The sequence below is a fragment of the Lactuca saligna genome, chromosome 6, assembly GCF_052625555.1.
Source record: "Lactuca saligna cultivar CGN05327 chromosome 6, ASM5262555v1, whole genome shotgun sequence".
NCBI lineage: Eukaryota > Viridiplantae > Streptophyta > Magnoliopsida > Asterales > Asteraceae > Lactuca > Lactuca saligna.
The window spans coordinates 120,375,611-120,391,838 of record NC_136422.1 but is presented as its reverse complement, the minus strand read 5'-3'; the positions used below and the strand labels follow the sequence as shown (position 1 = coordinate 120,391,838).

Genomic DNA, 16,228 nt, shown 5'->3' with positions numbered 1-16,228 from the left:
TAAAATAACTAAAATGATTGGTCCAGAATCAGTCATACAGGCACACAATAGATAGTGAAAACAAAATAAGCTAACCCTATATATATATATATATATATATATATATATATATATATATATATATATATATATATATATATATATATTAAAGAAATGGGACAAATATGAGTGGAAAAAGTTGTCCACAAGCGGAAAAAAAACCTTAACATTGATTTTGGCGGTGCAGCGAGACATACGGGTGGTAGCATTGGATTTGAGGAGCACCGTCTTAAATTGGTAAGTAATCATAATTATAGATTTTAGCGATACATTTTTCTTTCAACACTAATTACATCAATTATGTTGTGTCGTTTATATAGAAAGAGTTGACGGGTGAAGACCCCTCATTCATTGATCTTTATTATAAGACATATCTTATCGCCGAATCAAAGAAGATATATTTTGGGGGAGATAAAGAGGTGCCATTGGATTTTGTGAATGAGACATCTACGGTGGCGATTGTAAGTTGTCTTTATCTCTCTCTCTCTCTATGTATATATATGTATATATATATATATATATACACACACACACACACTATTGCATAAGAAATGATATGAAAGTAGCAAATTTGGTAATTAGTTCATAAACTATCTCCCCTCTACGACAGTGATGGTCATATTGTTTACAGAGCAATCCTTTGCTTTGGTTTCACCAAAATTTGACCGTGATTCCACTCTTCCGATAGCAAATGCCGGTCTGTTTGGCATGGGTAATGGTGTGGCGTCATTGAGGAGCATGGAAATCATATCGTATGTTGTTGGCCTATCTGTTGCACTTTCTTGTACGCAGAGAAGGGCTATGTGCACAACCCTTAAGAATTGTTTTAGAACAAAAGTATTTCCCAATTTAGGATCCTTCAAGTCCAAAGCATCCCCTAGTTGCCATTTCTCCCATGCCTAAATCATTAGCAAGTGATTAATAAATCATGCATGAAAATAATGTTTGTTCAACTCTACCAATAAGTAATATGTTAATCAGCCATTCTGGTAAAAAAATTTGTTTGTCCATTGTACTTCACATGTTTTGTAAGATAGCACATCCTGATAAAAGAAATGATATGACATTTTTTCTGTTATACTTTCAAAAGAAGTAATTTTTTGTTTCTGTTTTTAGAACGTCAAAAAATAAATCTTCCTGTTGATAAGTGTAAAGTAGTAAAAAAAATTAGAACAGCAAAAACAAATCACCCAGTCGATAAGTGTACTCAAATCTTCTTATCAGAAAATAATCAAACCATGAAGCACAATGACAACATAAAAGCCAGAGAAAAATAACTTTCGACATCCTCACTTTGGAGATCAAACTGAATCAAATTTAGGAAGGAGTTAAGTAAGATGTTCTCATCTTCAACGAAGTCTGTATATTATATAATTAAAAGATGTGAATTTTACTACACTTACATATCCAATAAGATTAAATGTCCGGTCAAGATGAACGAAGCTACTATTTCTTCTTCCACTAACAATTTCCAAGATTAGGACTCCAAAGCTGAAGATATCGGACTTAATAGAGAAGGTGCCTTCCATTGCATACTCCGGAGACATATAACCACTGAATACAACATGGGACATGGCATCGTAAGAAATAATAACATTGAATTTGACAAACCAAAAATATATCATGTTCTTGTAACCTACAAAATAAAGAGAGACAATTAAGATAGAAATAATGATAACAATAAAAGGTAGCAAGTGAGGGGTCTAGTTATTTATGGAGATATTTTGTGGGTGATAAATATAGCCTATAAATTGTCTTCATTTTGTTTGTGTGAAAAAAGAAGAAAAACAATTTCTTTTGTTCTCCGTTCATATTATCATCTCCAAAATATTTTATCTTAAAATTATAGCCAACAAATTGGCATCAAAGCGTTGTTCAAATCAAATGAAAAACTCAATTCCTTTCTCTTTTGTTCCTCAACTGAGTAAAAGAAAAATTATGGAAAATGGTATGTCCAAATCATGTTTCTTGGTTCTCAAGAAGAATGGGAGGTAACTGAGAAAGGGCATGCCAAAGTTGAAAATGATGAGTGATAAGCGTAACCTCAAAAAGGGAATCTAAGGAGGAAAAATCAATAATCTGTGTCTGTCATGAATTGGTAATAAATTAATGTTCGATTTATCTCAAGGAAATTCCTATAGCGTTTAGCTCTGTAAAGATGAAGTTCCTGTGTTTGGTGTAGCTTGTTCTTAACTTTTTCCAATATGTTTGTAGGTTAACATTGCGTAATTTAAGTTAATGAAATTCAGGTTTGATTTGTAATTCACATTGAAATTGGCTGAATTTGAATTATTTCTAAAAAAATGTTTCATCATTCTTACTCACAGTTTGTTCCAAGTAAATACCCAAGTGTGCTTGCTTAACTGATAGTTCCTGGTTATCGCTGTGAATTAATTTTTGTTTTTGTGATTGCTTCAGTTTGACCATGTTAAACTATTTGATTATTCAGTAGATAAATTCTTAATTATATTAGAGATTAACCTGTAGTGAAACTCAAAACATGATATTTGTTAGATTCATGGCAGCAGACTTTAGACTTCATGAAGAGCTCTCATACAGCTTGAAGAGGAAGTGGCCTTTTCTTCCTGACAAGATGAAATATGAGGTGGTTATAATTAAGAGCCTTCTTGTGGACTCTTTGGTGTAACAGAAACAGTATTTGTTTTAGAAACTCTGTTAAAGAACATTCCTAGTTTAGTTGATGTTAAATGTTCTTCCTTCTTGTGGATGAGGATTACAAGCAAACTAGGAAAAGACCTCGATATGGACTTGTGGTTTGTAAGGTAGTTTTCTCCCTTCAGAGTTATTTTGCTAGCGCCTTGCTCGTTGTGAATGAAGCTGTGTTGTTAAAAAAAAGAGATCCTTCTGGACCTAAGTTAGTGTCTTCTTCTGGGTTTTTAGTTATCCTGACTTTGTCTTTAAGGAGGTGGTTGTGCAGCCTGTGCTCGCTGGAAGCTTCAACCATCATGCACAAAAGGTGATTAATCTTCACGACTTCAACTAACAATAGGCTTCCACATTATCTTGAAGGCGGAATCATGGAAACAGGTGCAACCTAGTATGCTTAATTGTTAGGTATTATTTTGTCCTACATGGAATTAATTCTTTGAATTTTATAATAAACGAATGTATATAAATCCTTGAAAATATAGATTTGTTTTTTTGACAGTTAACACGTACCTTTAAATCTTACTCCTAAACTACTCATTTTTTAATATTTTTTTTACTAAAGATCTTGGGTATTATACCATCCAATGTTAACTAATTAGGGAAAAAGACTTATACAGGTAATATTGTTTTCATTTTGTATATATTTAGCCACTAATGTTTTTTTTAGGATCCTTATTAGCCCAACAAAGTTCAACATAGAAGAACAATTGACCTAGCTGGCCATCCATCAGGAAGACTTTCGATAGGTTTCAGGATCAGGAACAACTTCGTCGGACTGGGAATTACTGGGAATTGCGCCACTTGACCATATCATCCAACTTATAATCTGGCTCTGATACCACTTGCTAGGATCACTACTAGCTCAACAATATTAAACATAAAAGAACAAGGTTTCATTTTCTAAAACAAATTGGTGATAAAAAGAACTATCCGGTGTCATAATACTACCATATAGGTTTTCTTTTACTTTTTTGATGTGGGATTGGATTTGTAACCCAATAGTCTTTGTTTTGTTATTTGTTATTTGTTATTTTTTTATTATTACTTTTTTAAATACGCCAATTAACTTTTTGGTTTCATCCACATTAGATCATTATGACATATTGTTGTAGATTTCCGGCCAAAAGATGGATTTTCACCCAAGTTTGTCACCTTTTGCGAGCCTCCGGTCAACTTCTCTGGTGATATATTATTTTTCCGGCTATTCAGTTTTCCCGACCAATCTCTGGAAGTGATGGTATGTGCCATTATTGGAGTGTTGGTGGTGCGCCATCGGATACGAAACTCCGAACAGTAGGCAAAGTCTATGGATATACTCAGGGAGTTTGAGGACCAGTGTGAGACTTCCATTGCGAAGCTTTGACAGGTTGCTAACTGTCGAGATGCATGTCAGAGATTTGCAATTAAAGGCCATGACTATGGAGATGCACATTAGAAATCGGCTAGAAAATAGAATTGCTAGAAAAACACAGATTGAGGAAGAGAAACCCAGAAATAGAATACAAGATTGACCAGAAAAACATAATCGTTGGAAGTTGGCCGGAAAAACTGAGTTATCGGAAAAATTATATATCATCGTAGATGCCAAAATCACCGGAAAATCCATCTTTTGGCCGTAAACCTACAAAAACAAGTCATAATAACATAATACGGGCAAAACCAACAAGTTAACTTGTGTATTTTGCAAAAAAAAAAAAAAAAAAAAAAAATACAAAAAAAAAAATAATGACGAAATGCGTACAAAACGCAAATAATAATACCCTTTAGTCATTTTCCGTAGCTATTTATTCTACCTCAGTTTGAATTATGATCTTGACATTTACATCATCCATTCATTGAGTGCACTCATTTCACTTGTAAATTTTGGATCTGAACCAGAATAGCATGGGAAGATACTTTCCAACTAATGGTTTAATAAAATAAAAATCAAATAATGTTAATGTACTTTATTATATGTAAGATGTATTGTATTTTGTATAGTGTATTTCTGTGTATATAGTCCATTAGAGTTAGCCAACTATAGTCAGGCCCTTTAGGTTACACGTATTTGTCATGTTATATATTTACATTGCATTGTTATCCAAGGCAAGGAGACAAATTACCATTCCTCAATATGGTTTCAAAGCAAGCGGAACAATAAGTGAATGTATATGGAAAGTAGTAGGTTTTAATACAATATCTATTTTTTAAGCAAGTGACAATTGTTCAAAAATAATTTGTATGAATTAGTTAAAAGACATCATAAATATAATTTAGGAGTTTGATATGTAAGTAGGATACTACTATAAATAAATAAATGGCATTACATTGTAATTGGGATTCTAAAGATTTGGTTAAAGAAAGGATGTAAGCACAACTCCTAAGATAAAGAGTTTGGTGATGCTATTGAATTTGCAAAGGAACATATCAAGAATTGTTGAGAAGAAGAAGATGATTTCAGAAGAAAATCTAGTGTTAAAGTGAACAAATTTATGGATATATGGACAAAGTTTCAGGCTAGTCGTTTAAGTGATAACTTATTATGTAATTGACAAGATATACTTTTTGTGTAATGGATTCTTATTATTTGTATATGTGAAATATCTTTGTATTATGCGGCATTGAATGTGATGTATTTAAATATTAGTAAGTGTGTGTGTATATATATATATATATATATTGTTGTGAGACCCGTATATTATACGGGTTGATTAAAAAAAAATGTTAAGTACCAACGATTAAATAGAAATTTTATTTGAATTTGAAATTAAAATAAATGAAAATTATGAGAAAAAAAACATGCAAAAAATAAATAAATTAAAATTATGTGTTTAGTGTATTAAACGGGTTAATTATAACAAAATGTTAAACATAAAGGTTTAAACTGTAAATTTATTTGAAATTGAATTTAAAATTTAAAATTTAAAATTTGAAATTTGAAATTTGAAATTTGAAATTTGAAATTAATAGTCATTATGGTAGTTTAATTTATGGAAACTAAATTAATGATATACTGAAAATGAAAATTAAAGTAATGACAAGTGGAAAATAAATATATCTCAAATTATGACAAAATGACATGTGGCTAATTTTATAAAAGAATGACATGTGGCAAAGTCATTTTCATTTATTAGGGTATATATATATATATATATATATATATATATATATATATATATATATATATATATATAGAGAGAGAGAGAGAGAGAGAGAGAGAGAGAGAGAGAAAGAGAGAAAGAGAGAGAGAGAGAGAGTCAAGATCAAATAAGAAGGAAAATTTTGGTAGGAAGGTAAGAAATTTTTATATGTATTTTTTAGCAAAAAAAACGAAATGAATCATTAGATGATTTAAAAGTAAGATGATTCACAAAAAAAATTCCGAAAAAACATTTTCATGATTCATTTTTACGTAAATCAAGAAAAAAATCATTTTTATAACAATTTTAGTGAATATCAACAAAATATTGAGAAGGTGGATGGTCACGATGACTGGCCAGAGGTCCGGCAAATGTGCAACCTGCATAGAGTAAAAAGCGGCAAGAAGGTCATTACATCCTACTATGTATCCAATCTTCCCGAAGGAGTTTTGAAGGCACAAATATGGAAATCCTTTCAGAAATATGGAAGACTGGCGGATATCTACATTGGAGGTAAAAAGGATCGCTCCGGTTCAACATTCGCTTTTGTTAGGATTGAAAACATCAGAGATGCAAAAGTTTTGGAGCATGAAAAATCATACCAGGTAGCATGGAAAGAAACTAATGCAACTAGAGATTCAAGAACATTCGCGGAGGTGACTAAAGGTACGACTTCTAGACCATTAGCAGCAGGGGCGACTCCAATTGCTATCAAACCTGCAACATTTTCTGTTGGAATGGAAGACTGTGTGATGGTTGGTGAGACAATTAGTATCCAACAGATTGCAGATTTACCCACGGTACTTCCTATCGACGGAAACCCCGCTGGTATGGTCTATTACATCGGTGGTTTAAATGTTATTATAAAATTCATCAATTCAAAATCCGCGAAGGCATTATATGATAATGAACATAACTGGAAATGCTGGTTCAAGTGGCTCAAAATGGGATTCAATGACCTGATACCAGAGAGGATTACATGGATTAAAATTCTTGGCTTGCCGGTTAGAATTAGATCCAACGAAAACTTTCCACGCATTGCAAATACTTTTGGGACCACTCTTGAGATTATTGGTGTGGACTGGAAGGCTTTTGATATTTCTATTGGTGAGGTTTGCATCATCGCCAAACACAACACAATTATAAACGATGTGGTCAACATTTCTTTTGTAAACAAAGTATATTCTGTTGGTGTTGTAGAGTATGATAGAGATTGGACGACTTTTGATAGATCGATACAGAAGGACCCTGTTGCCCAAGTTAATGATGATATTGATGATGAACCAGAAGATGACATGGAGGTGAACGACTCTAAAGAAGATAAAGGTGACAAACAAGATTTTGAGGAAGAAGACAATCAAGATTCTAAGGAAGATGCGATCTCTGAAACATGGATGGGTCCAATCCAACAAGAATGTGCCCCTAAAGATGGGGAAATCGTTGAAGAATCTGGCGAGTATGTCGCTCCGACGACGGTGGCGTTAATGTCCGAAGACCTTGACAATCCAAGGTTGCATTAAGTGTTGATGGACAATCACCGCAACATATTAATGTAGGGAATATTCATGACATGGGTGATACCAGGGATGATAGGAATGGTACTAGTGTAAAAGGTGGTCAACTCCCAGAAGGTCCAGTTAACAATTCAATCAAACCTATTAGCACACCTCCTGAGCCCAATCATAACGCATCTCTTAGGCCCATTTATACAATACCACTTCCTGGAGGTGACGAATGACCCAACACTCCAACCGAGAATCATATTGCAAATATTGTTCCGATGTTTGGCAAAGGAGAATCATATGATAAACGAAGAAGAGTAATGGCTGTGAAAATGCTTTCTAGTAACAACGCGGTGCGAGCACTTCAATCTTCAAATTACCCTTAGATTGTACATCCCCTTGCAACCACTCCATTCGATCTTAACACATCTGCTACTGAGTCTAATTCTAAGGAAGATCATTCCATTGATGACTCAGGTTCCTCATCTTGTGAACTCACTAAACTTTTCAAGGTCGGTTGTGATGTTGGGTTTCAATTCTCAAAAGACGACCCAATTGTCACCGGTATTGCAAACCTAGGCGATAGCGTTAAAATGCAGATCTAATGAATTGCTTAAGTCTCCATATAAGGGGGTGTGGGGAATCTCACAAAATTGACTGGTTGCACAGGCTTAAACATTCACATAAAGCCGACTTTATATGTCTTCAAGAAAAACGAGTTGCTGATTCAAACACAATTGTTCTTGTGGGAGCTTGGGGAAACAATAACTATGATATGGTTTTTGTTAATCCAACTGGAAGGTCTGGTGGGATTGTCTCTATTTAGGATCCAAACATTTTCTCTAAAAGACAAGTTACGTCCTCCCGATACTTCATTGCAGTAACAGGTCAATGGAAAGGTGTAAACGAGGTTTCAACTATAGTTAACGTATATGCACCAGAAGCAAAGTCGGATAAAAGAAAACTTTGGTTAGACTTGATTAACCTAAAAAGCAATACATATGGTATTTGGATATTTCTTGGAGACTTCAATGCAGTAAGGAGAGCTGATGAAAGGATTAATTCACGATTCTATCATAGCATGGCCAGTGATTTCAATGAATTCATCACAAGAATTCAATCATGGTGGAGGAAAATTTACATACATGTGTGATGATGGCCGTAAGTTGAGTAAGCTGGACAAAATTCTAGTATGCACCAATTTCATTGCACATCAACCATTATCCATGGTCATTGTCCTCGACCGTGAGCATTCTGATCATTCACCACTCGTTGTCAAACCTTCTAACCAAGATTTTGGGCCACCTACATTTCGCTTCTTCAACTCGTGGTTGTATAAAGATGGATTCAATGAGGAATTTTTAAAGGCGTTGAATTCCTTTAGTGGTTTCGGTTTACTAGATATGTTTCTCATGTCCAAGCTCAAGTATGTCAAAGCTTGTATCCGTAAATGGAGAATTGTAGACTGTAATAAGGAATTGGAAACATTGAAGCAGTCGAAGGCCAGGGTCTCGGAATTGGAACTTAGGGCTGAATCCCGTGCATTATCTGATGGTGACTTACTAGAAAGAAAGGAATGTAAACGACAGATTGTTGAACTGGAGAGACTTGCAAAGCTTGATCTTCAACAAAAGGCGAAAGTCAAATGGCTTGCTGACGGTGATGAAAACACTGCTTTTTTCATGCTACAGTAAGAAGTAAAAGTCATAAAAATCGTGTGCATGGTATGGTTATTAATGGTGTTTGGAATACAAACCCAAAAGATATTATGAAGGAGGTTCACGATTTTTTTGGTACCAAATTCCATGACATGTGGCCTGAGAGACCTAAGCTTATCAGTAACTTATTCAAATCGCTATACTACGATCAAATTGAAGCATTGGATTCACCTTTTCTTATTGATGAAGTAAAACAAGCCGTATAGAGTTGGGGGTGGGGGGGATAAGGTGCCGGGGCCTGATGGATATACCTTCAAAATTCTTAAAAACAAATGGGAGCTTATCAAATTTGATCTTTTTCGCTTTTCACAGCACTTTGAATCATATGGCCGCTTTGCACGTGGTTGTAACTCATCATTCTTTACACTCATCCTAAAAGTAAAAGACCCCCTCGATCTTGGAGACTATCTCCCCATCAACTTGATTGGTTGTCTCTACAAAGTGATTGCTAAACTTCTTGCCTCCCGTCTAAAGGTGGTCATCGATTCTATAATAGATGATGTCCAATTTGCATACATCAAAGGTAGAAACATTCTCGATGGTCCACTTATCATCAATGAAGTATGCTCTTGGGCAAAAAAATGAAAAGAAAAAATCTTTATGTTCAAGGTGGACTTTGAGAAAGCATTTGACTCGGTGAATTGGCGGTTCCTTGATTCCTTAATGGAACAAATGGGATCCATGGTTGTCATATTTCTTCTAGAGCATCAATACTTGTCAACGGGCATTAGACAGGGGGATCCATTATCCTCATTTTTGTTCATAATTGCTATGGAGGGATTAAATATTGCAATCAAGAGTGCTTCCCAGCAACAATCTGTTTAACGGTCTCAAATTACCTAATAATGGCCCATGTCTTACTCATCTATTCTAGGCGGATGATACCATTTTTATTGGAAAATGGGAAAGTAGTTGCATCAAGAATTTAGCTCGAATCCTCAAGTGTTTCCATATCAGCTCTGGCCTCAAAGTAAACTTCCACAAGTCCATGCTATTTGGTATTGGCGTGACTGATGCTGAATTTCAAGTTCAAGCAAATGTTCTAGGTTGTGCAAAAGGATCTTTTCCATTCATGTATCTGGGAATCCTTGTTGGGGCGAATATGACCATAAAAAAGAATTGGCGACCGATAATCGAAAAGTTTCAATCGAGATTGTCGTTGTGTAAAGCTAAGACCTTATCTTTTGGTGGTCGACTAACATTAGTAAAATCAGTTCTTAAAAGTCTCCCAACATATTATTTCTCATTATTCAAAGCACCAAACGGAGTTATTGACGATCTTGAATTACTCAGACGTAGGTTAACGTGGGGTGGTGATGACACAAAGAAAAAAATTCATTGGGTACCATGGTGAAAGGTAATTGCACACAAAAAAAGATAGTGGTCTCAGTGTTAGTTCTTTAAAAGCCCAAAATCTTGCTCTCATCACTAAATGGTTATGGCGACTCAAATCAAACACAGAAACCATATGGAACAAATGTATTGTTAGCATTCACAATTTATTTAGAAAACCATTATGGTATCTGGCGAAGAAAATGTTCCCGGGTGTCTGGACTAATATCGACAAGGCCATCAAAACCCTTCCTGATACACAAATTGATCATCAATCATTATTCTCTGTGGTTCCCGGTTCGAATGTGCAAGCTCTGTTCTGGTTGGATCGGTGGTGTGGCAATAATACTCTTAAAAACATGTATCCACTGTTGTATGAATTGGAGTCCGTAAAAAGATGTTTCATCATTGAAAGAATCTCTGATTCAAGTTTCACATGGTGCTGTCTGAAGGAATCTCTGATTCAAGTTTCACATGGTGCTGGAAATCAGCACATTACAGGGGATAATGTTCTATTAGAATTTTTGCAATTATGATCGACCCTTAACAACATCAGAATCATACCTGATGTGTTGGGTATTAGATTCAACCTCAACAATGATGGTGTATACACAGTAAATACACTAAGAAAAAAATGACTCTACGGCGTGTTCACACAATGGCTTGTTGGTCGAATGGTCAAAGATGATTCCTCTCAAATTAAGGTGCTTTGTATGGCGAGTTGCTTTGAGAAGAATACCAGTTGCAACAAAATTTGTTCGTAGGGGTATTAATGTCCAATCCAATTTATGTTAGTTATGTGGAGTGGAACCTGAGACGATAGATCATCTTTTTGTCACTTGCAAGGTTGCGGAAGAAACACGTGATTGGATTTTCAAATGGTGTCGTATTTCTAGAAGACAACTATCCAACATTGAGGAATATCTCAACTTTACTGCTTCTTAGGGGAATTGCCCTAAGAAAAAGTTGGTGGTCAATTTAATCTTCTATGGAATGATTTGGTATATTTGGGTGGCAATGAACAATAAGGTATATAATAAGGTGATTACTACCCCGAAAAAGATAGCGGACAAGATTATCTCTCAATCATTCACGTGGTTTAAATATAGGAGTTCCAATTCGCGCGGTAGTTGGATTGGTTGGTGTATTTCTCCTTTTAATTTTTGTTAATTGCCATTGTACTCTTTGTACTCTTTCCCATGATCTAGTTACTTGCTAATCATGTGGCTTTTAATATATTTGTCGTTTCCAAAAAAACGAAGTTTTTAAGAAATTCAAGGATTTCAAAGCGAAAGTGAAGAATATTATGGGTCTAAAAATAAACATATTGCAGATCGACAATGGGATGAATATTTCAAATAGTTTAAAAAACATAATAAAGAAAATGGCATTCAACATTATAAAATGATTGTATGTTATATGTCATAACAAAATGGTGTATGTGAAAGAACAAACAAAATAATCATGGAGATGAAGCATGATATGAGACAAATCCTAATATACACTAAGCATGGGGGCGTAGATGGAGGGGCCAAGTGGACAGCTGCAAAATGCCTAATTTTTTTGGGGCTAATTTTTTTCTTATGTTATATATGTGTGTATGTGTTTATATATATATATATATATATATATATATATATATAGACACACACACATATATATATATATATATATATATATATATATATATATATATATATATATATATATAATTTATTTATTTAAAAATAAAAAGCTTATAATAACAATAAAAACATTTTTTTGGGTTCGTCCAAGACATGGTATAGGATCGGGCTCGTAAAAAATATATGGGTTTTGGTTCGGCTCCTATACAATATACCCTAATTGCCTGAATGATGTTTTATTAAATATTTCTTTATTTAATATATATATATATATATATATATATATATATATATATATATATATATATATATATATATATATATATATAAAGCATAAAATTTATATTATATACATGTGGGCTCATTTAGCCTCACAACTAATTATGCTTAGTAACACATGCTTAAGCTCGAACTCATTTGTTAAACAAGTCTAATATTAAGATCGATCGGGCTTGACTTAGGGCCTGTTTTAAATTTAGAGTTGAACTTTTAACAAGTTAATCTCTAGTAACTTGATTCGTTTGTACATGGGTGGCTTAGAGGCGGGGCAAAGTGGGCAGCTGAACAGGCTTAAATTTTTTTTATTTTATATTTTTATTTAAAAATACAAAATTATAATAAAGATAAGGGCTCTTTTTTTCTTGTTTGTCCTGGACCTTTAAGAATATTTCATTTTTTTCTTGTTTGTCCTGGACCTTTAAGAATATTTCATTTTTCAGGACCAGCCCTGCGTTTGTACCCTTAGTGTCCACCATCCAAAAGACTTTTGGAGTAAAAAGCAAGTTTAATTCACAGAGAGATTGTTAGCAAAATAAATCAACTTGCATGGCATTGTGTATAAGTTTTATTATACTTATATTTATTGTTCTTGTAACCTACAAAGTAAATAGTGGAACTTAAGATAGCAACAGAAGGTAACCATTGACGGGTCTAGTAATTTATGGATATATTTTGTATGTGATAAATGTAATCTATAAATTATCTTCATTTTCTTGTTTTTCATGTATATATGATAAAAATGGTGAAATTATATTGTCATCTCCAAGATATATATTTTATGTTAAAGTTATTGCCAACAAAAATACAATTCAATAGGAGTTTTTAAATTGGAGATAACTTACTATGTTCCAACGACCCTTTTAGTGGTTGCCTCGGTCTCATTATGCTTGAACATTCTTGCCATACCAAAATCGGAAATTTTGGGGTTCATAGTCTCATCTAAAAGGATGTTACTTGCTTTTAGATCTCTATGAATAACTCTCATTCTCGAGTACTTATGTAGGTATAACAACCCTTGAGCAATTCCTTCAATAATATCAAACCGCTTAGGCCAATCCAGCTGTCCCTTTTTATTTTCATCTGCAAGACAGTTAAAACTCTAACAAATATCACAAGTAAAACCACTATATGCACTAATGTTAGAAACAAAACATACCAAAGAGAAAGAAATCTAAACTTTTGTTGGGCATATATTCATATATTAACATCTTTTCTTCCCCATGAATGCAACAACCAAGAACCCGAACGAGATTTGTATGTTGGAGTTTCGCGATAAGGACTAGCTCATTCTTGAATTCCACCAGCCCTTGGCATGATGTTCTTGAAAGCCTTTTGATTGCAATTTTTCGTCCATCACTTAGTTGTCCCTGTTTTCACAATTTCATGACATCTCTATTTGTCATAATAATAGAGATACCAATGCAAGAACTAAATATATGTATCAATTAATTAAGTTTGTCTGGAAAGTAAGAGACCTTGTAAACAGGTCCGAAACCACCTTGTCCAAGCTTATTTTCAACTGAGAAGTCATCAGTAGCAGCCATGATAGCACTAAAGCTAAATAGTAACAAGTAATTTCCTTTCCTACCATTAGTTTCAACCTGATGTACATCCTTGAAGCTTTCAGAAGTGGTCAAATCCACGAAATATTCATCTCTCTTCCGTCTCTCGTATTCTACAATCAGAATCAAAAGCTTAACAAAATATGAAACTATAACGCACCAAAACAAGCTAGATTTTATATCATTGCTAGTTTTGTACCTTTTCGACTATCTTTTATCTTCTTTATATAAAAGAAAAACCCAAAACACAAGAAAATGAGAAGAATGGCAATCCCATTGAGTATCCATACACTGTTCTTGCTCTTTTCGGTTTTGTTTACTGCATAGTGACTTCTAGGTTCAAAGATGTTTATTAATGGCAGAAAAAACAATTGGAAATAAACAACATTAAATATACCTGATCTGATTGGATTATGGTTGATTACATACTTTGACGTAGAGTTATCACGAGGATTAACCAAAAAGTTATTACTTCCAGTCCATATAACACAGCCAGTTCCATTGATGATACTGCTACTAAATCCTACACAGCTGCAATCTTTCCAACACTCAACAAAACAATCGCTAATGCTTAGGTTTGTGTCCTCATCGATAGCATTTCTTGTCATGTCATTCGCAAAATCTCCGTTCATCTTACTAAAATTATCACTCACTCGCCGACACTGTGGTAAACTCGACTCCACACAACCATTACTAGAATCGTACCCATAACAAAACTCAGGGGTCCAAAAAGAGTTATCTATATCTGTAATTTGACCTTTCTCCGTCAAAATCCACATTGGTGTAGCACTATTATTGCCATCGTAGCTAAAGTATCGTGTTTCATTGTTGTATACAGAAGTAAGGTGATATCTAGACTTGCTACTTGGGGCGTTCAATGCAACCATATATTGAAATACTTGATTGTTTAGATTCCCACTAGTCCAGTAGGGTTTTCCTCGTCTTCGAATCATCAATCTTTGGGATGTTTCTTCAATGGGCTCCCAGCTCATAGTAAAAGCTCCTGAAGAAGGTATATCATTGCTCACCCAAGAAGTCAAGGTCCAGTTCTTCCCTGTTGTGATATCATATCCAAGCTTCATACCAGGTAAAAGTACATTAGTTGGGTGATCAAAACTCTCCCACAAAACCCTTTTATCAGTTTCATCAATCAACCTAAAATTACCATTATCTTCGAGGATTGCAGTCACATTAGGGTTTGGACCCATTTGAACATTGGTAATACTCATTAGAGTTCTCCCTCCTGCAATGATGATCAAGTCTCCAGTATTGACATCAATGGAGAGGGCATGGGCACCTGAAGTGGATTTGATCGGCGTATTTGGATTAGCTACCCATACTTTCCTAGATTCAACATCATTAGTGTACCAAATTCCCAAGTAACTATAATCCTCATTGAAAAACCCTAACGTAAAATTCCCACCGATGGAAACAAGTTGATCTGTAGAGTTGAGTTGGCTTCCATGTTTGATCGTTGAAAATGAATCGGAAGCAGGACAAAATCTGATACTGTAATCAGCACCATTACATCTATATATAGTATTCAAATCATCAAACACAGAGTTATAAGATCTCGGGCATGCAGATTTAAACAACTGAGCGTACGTTGTCGGTTTGCATGTCGTGTCTGTTGATGTTATCGAGATCGTGCAACAATATTCTGGTGATCCAAACGCCTGGCAAGCCGTCTGACACGCTCCTCCACCACTCAAAGTCAACTCAGTTGGACACCATTGATTCAAGTCATCAACACAACCTGTCTTCGCACAACTACGTAACCCAGAACCAGATCCACCAGTTGTCTCCACAAGAATTGGCAAGTTGTAGCCATCTTCAAGGCTGACGTAATAAAAGTTCAAGCCTTTAGGGTCACCGATGTTGATATCTACAGTTGTAACGGGGGGTGTATATGAGTTTCCATTGCACTCCACTTGCCCAGTGCCACAGTCACCGGTGGCGCATGACCAGTTGCCGGATTCATTGAAACTGCAACCAGTCCTACCCCAGATACGACCTACCCAGTTATCGGGAGGTTGAAGAGATCGTGAATTGCCATTTTTTAACTCGAATCCCGTAGTATTGAAATAAGGCCATGGAGTGATTCCAGGCCAAACTGAGAACCCGCAGTCGTTAACAAAAGTAAAAGTTGCGCCTAAAGCTCCTGCAAGTATGCACAAAATTGCGTATAGAAGAAAAGATTTGTGTGTGTTTTTAGTATAGAGGTATGTATTTACCATTACAAAAGAAGAAAAGAAAACCCAGAATTTGAGGAACCATTGCTACATCAAGTTGTGAAGAAGATGGTGATGACGTAAGAACCATTTTTTGAAGACATGAACTCCTTGTAGAGTATCTATCTAGTAGATACAAAATGTGAAGTTA

At 34.8% G+C, this 16,228-nt stretch overlaps 1 protein-coding gene and 1 pseudogene across 1 annotated transcript; both read right to left on the bottom strand.

Annotated features, from left to right (window-relative positions):
• Positions 1 to 629: 629 nt before the first annotated feature.
• Positions 630 to 14,996, bottom strand: LOC145000908 (G-type lectin S-receptor-like serine/threonine-protein kinase CES101). The gene is made up of 7 exons (XM_078960211.1): positions 14,244 to 14,996; positions 14,046 to 14,165; positions 13,760 to 13,959; positions 13,441 to 13,651; positions 13,127 to 13,364; positions 1,443 to 1,593; positions 630 to 938 (listed from the first exon to the last, which is right to left on the bottom strand). The coding sequence occupies exons 1-7, from the start codon at positions 14,926 to 14,928 to the stop codon at positions 630 to 632; spliced, it is 1,914 nt and encodes a 637-aa protein (XP_078816337.1). The 5' UTR covers positions 14,929 to 14,996.
• On the bottom strand, positions 14,957 to 16,168 carry LOC145002855 (thaumatin-like protein 1 pseudogene; annotated as a pseudogene).
• Between the last annotated feature and the right edge of the window lie 60 nt (positions 16,169 to 16,228).

Bases quoted from the DNA above. Each gene is read 5' to 3' on its own strand.
- LOC145000908 (XM_078960211.1), bottom strand. From the start codon at position 14,928: ATGAAGCTTGGATATGATATCACAACAGGGAAGAACTGGACCTTGACT. The intron at 14,166-14,243 runs GTATATTTAATG...GTCACTATGCAG, and splicing joins CCATAATCCAATCAGATCAG to TAAACAAAACCGAAAAGAGC. The intron at 13,960-14,045 runs GTACAAAACTAG...TTCTGATTGTAG, and splicing joins GATAAAAGATAGTCGAAAAG to AATACGAGAGACGGAAGAGA.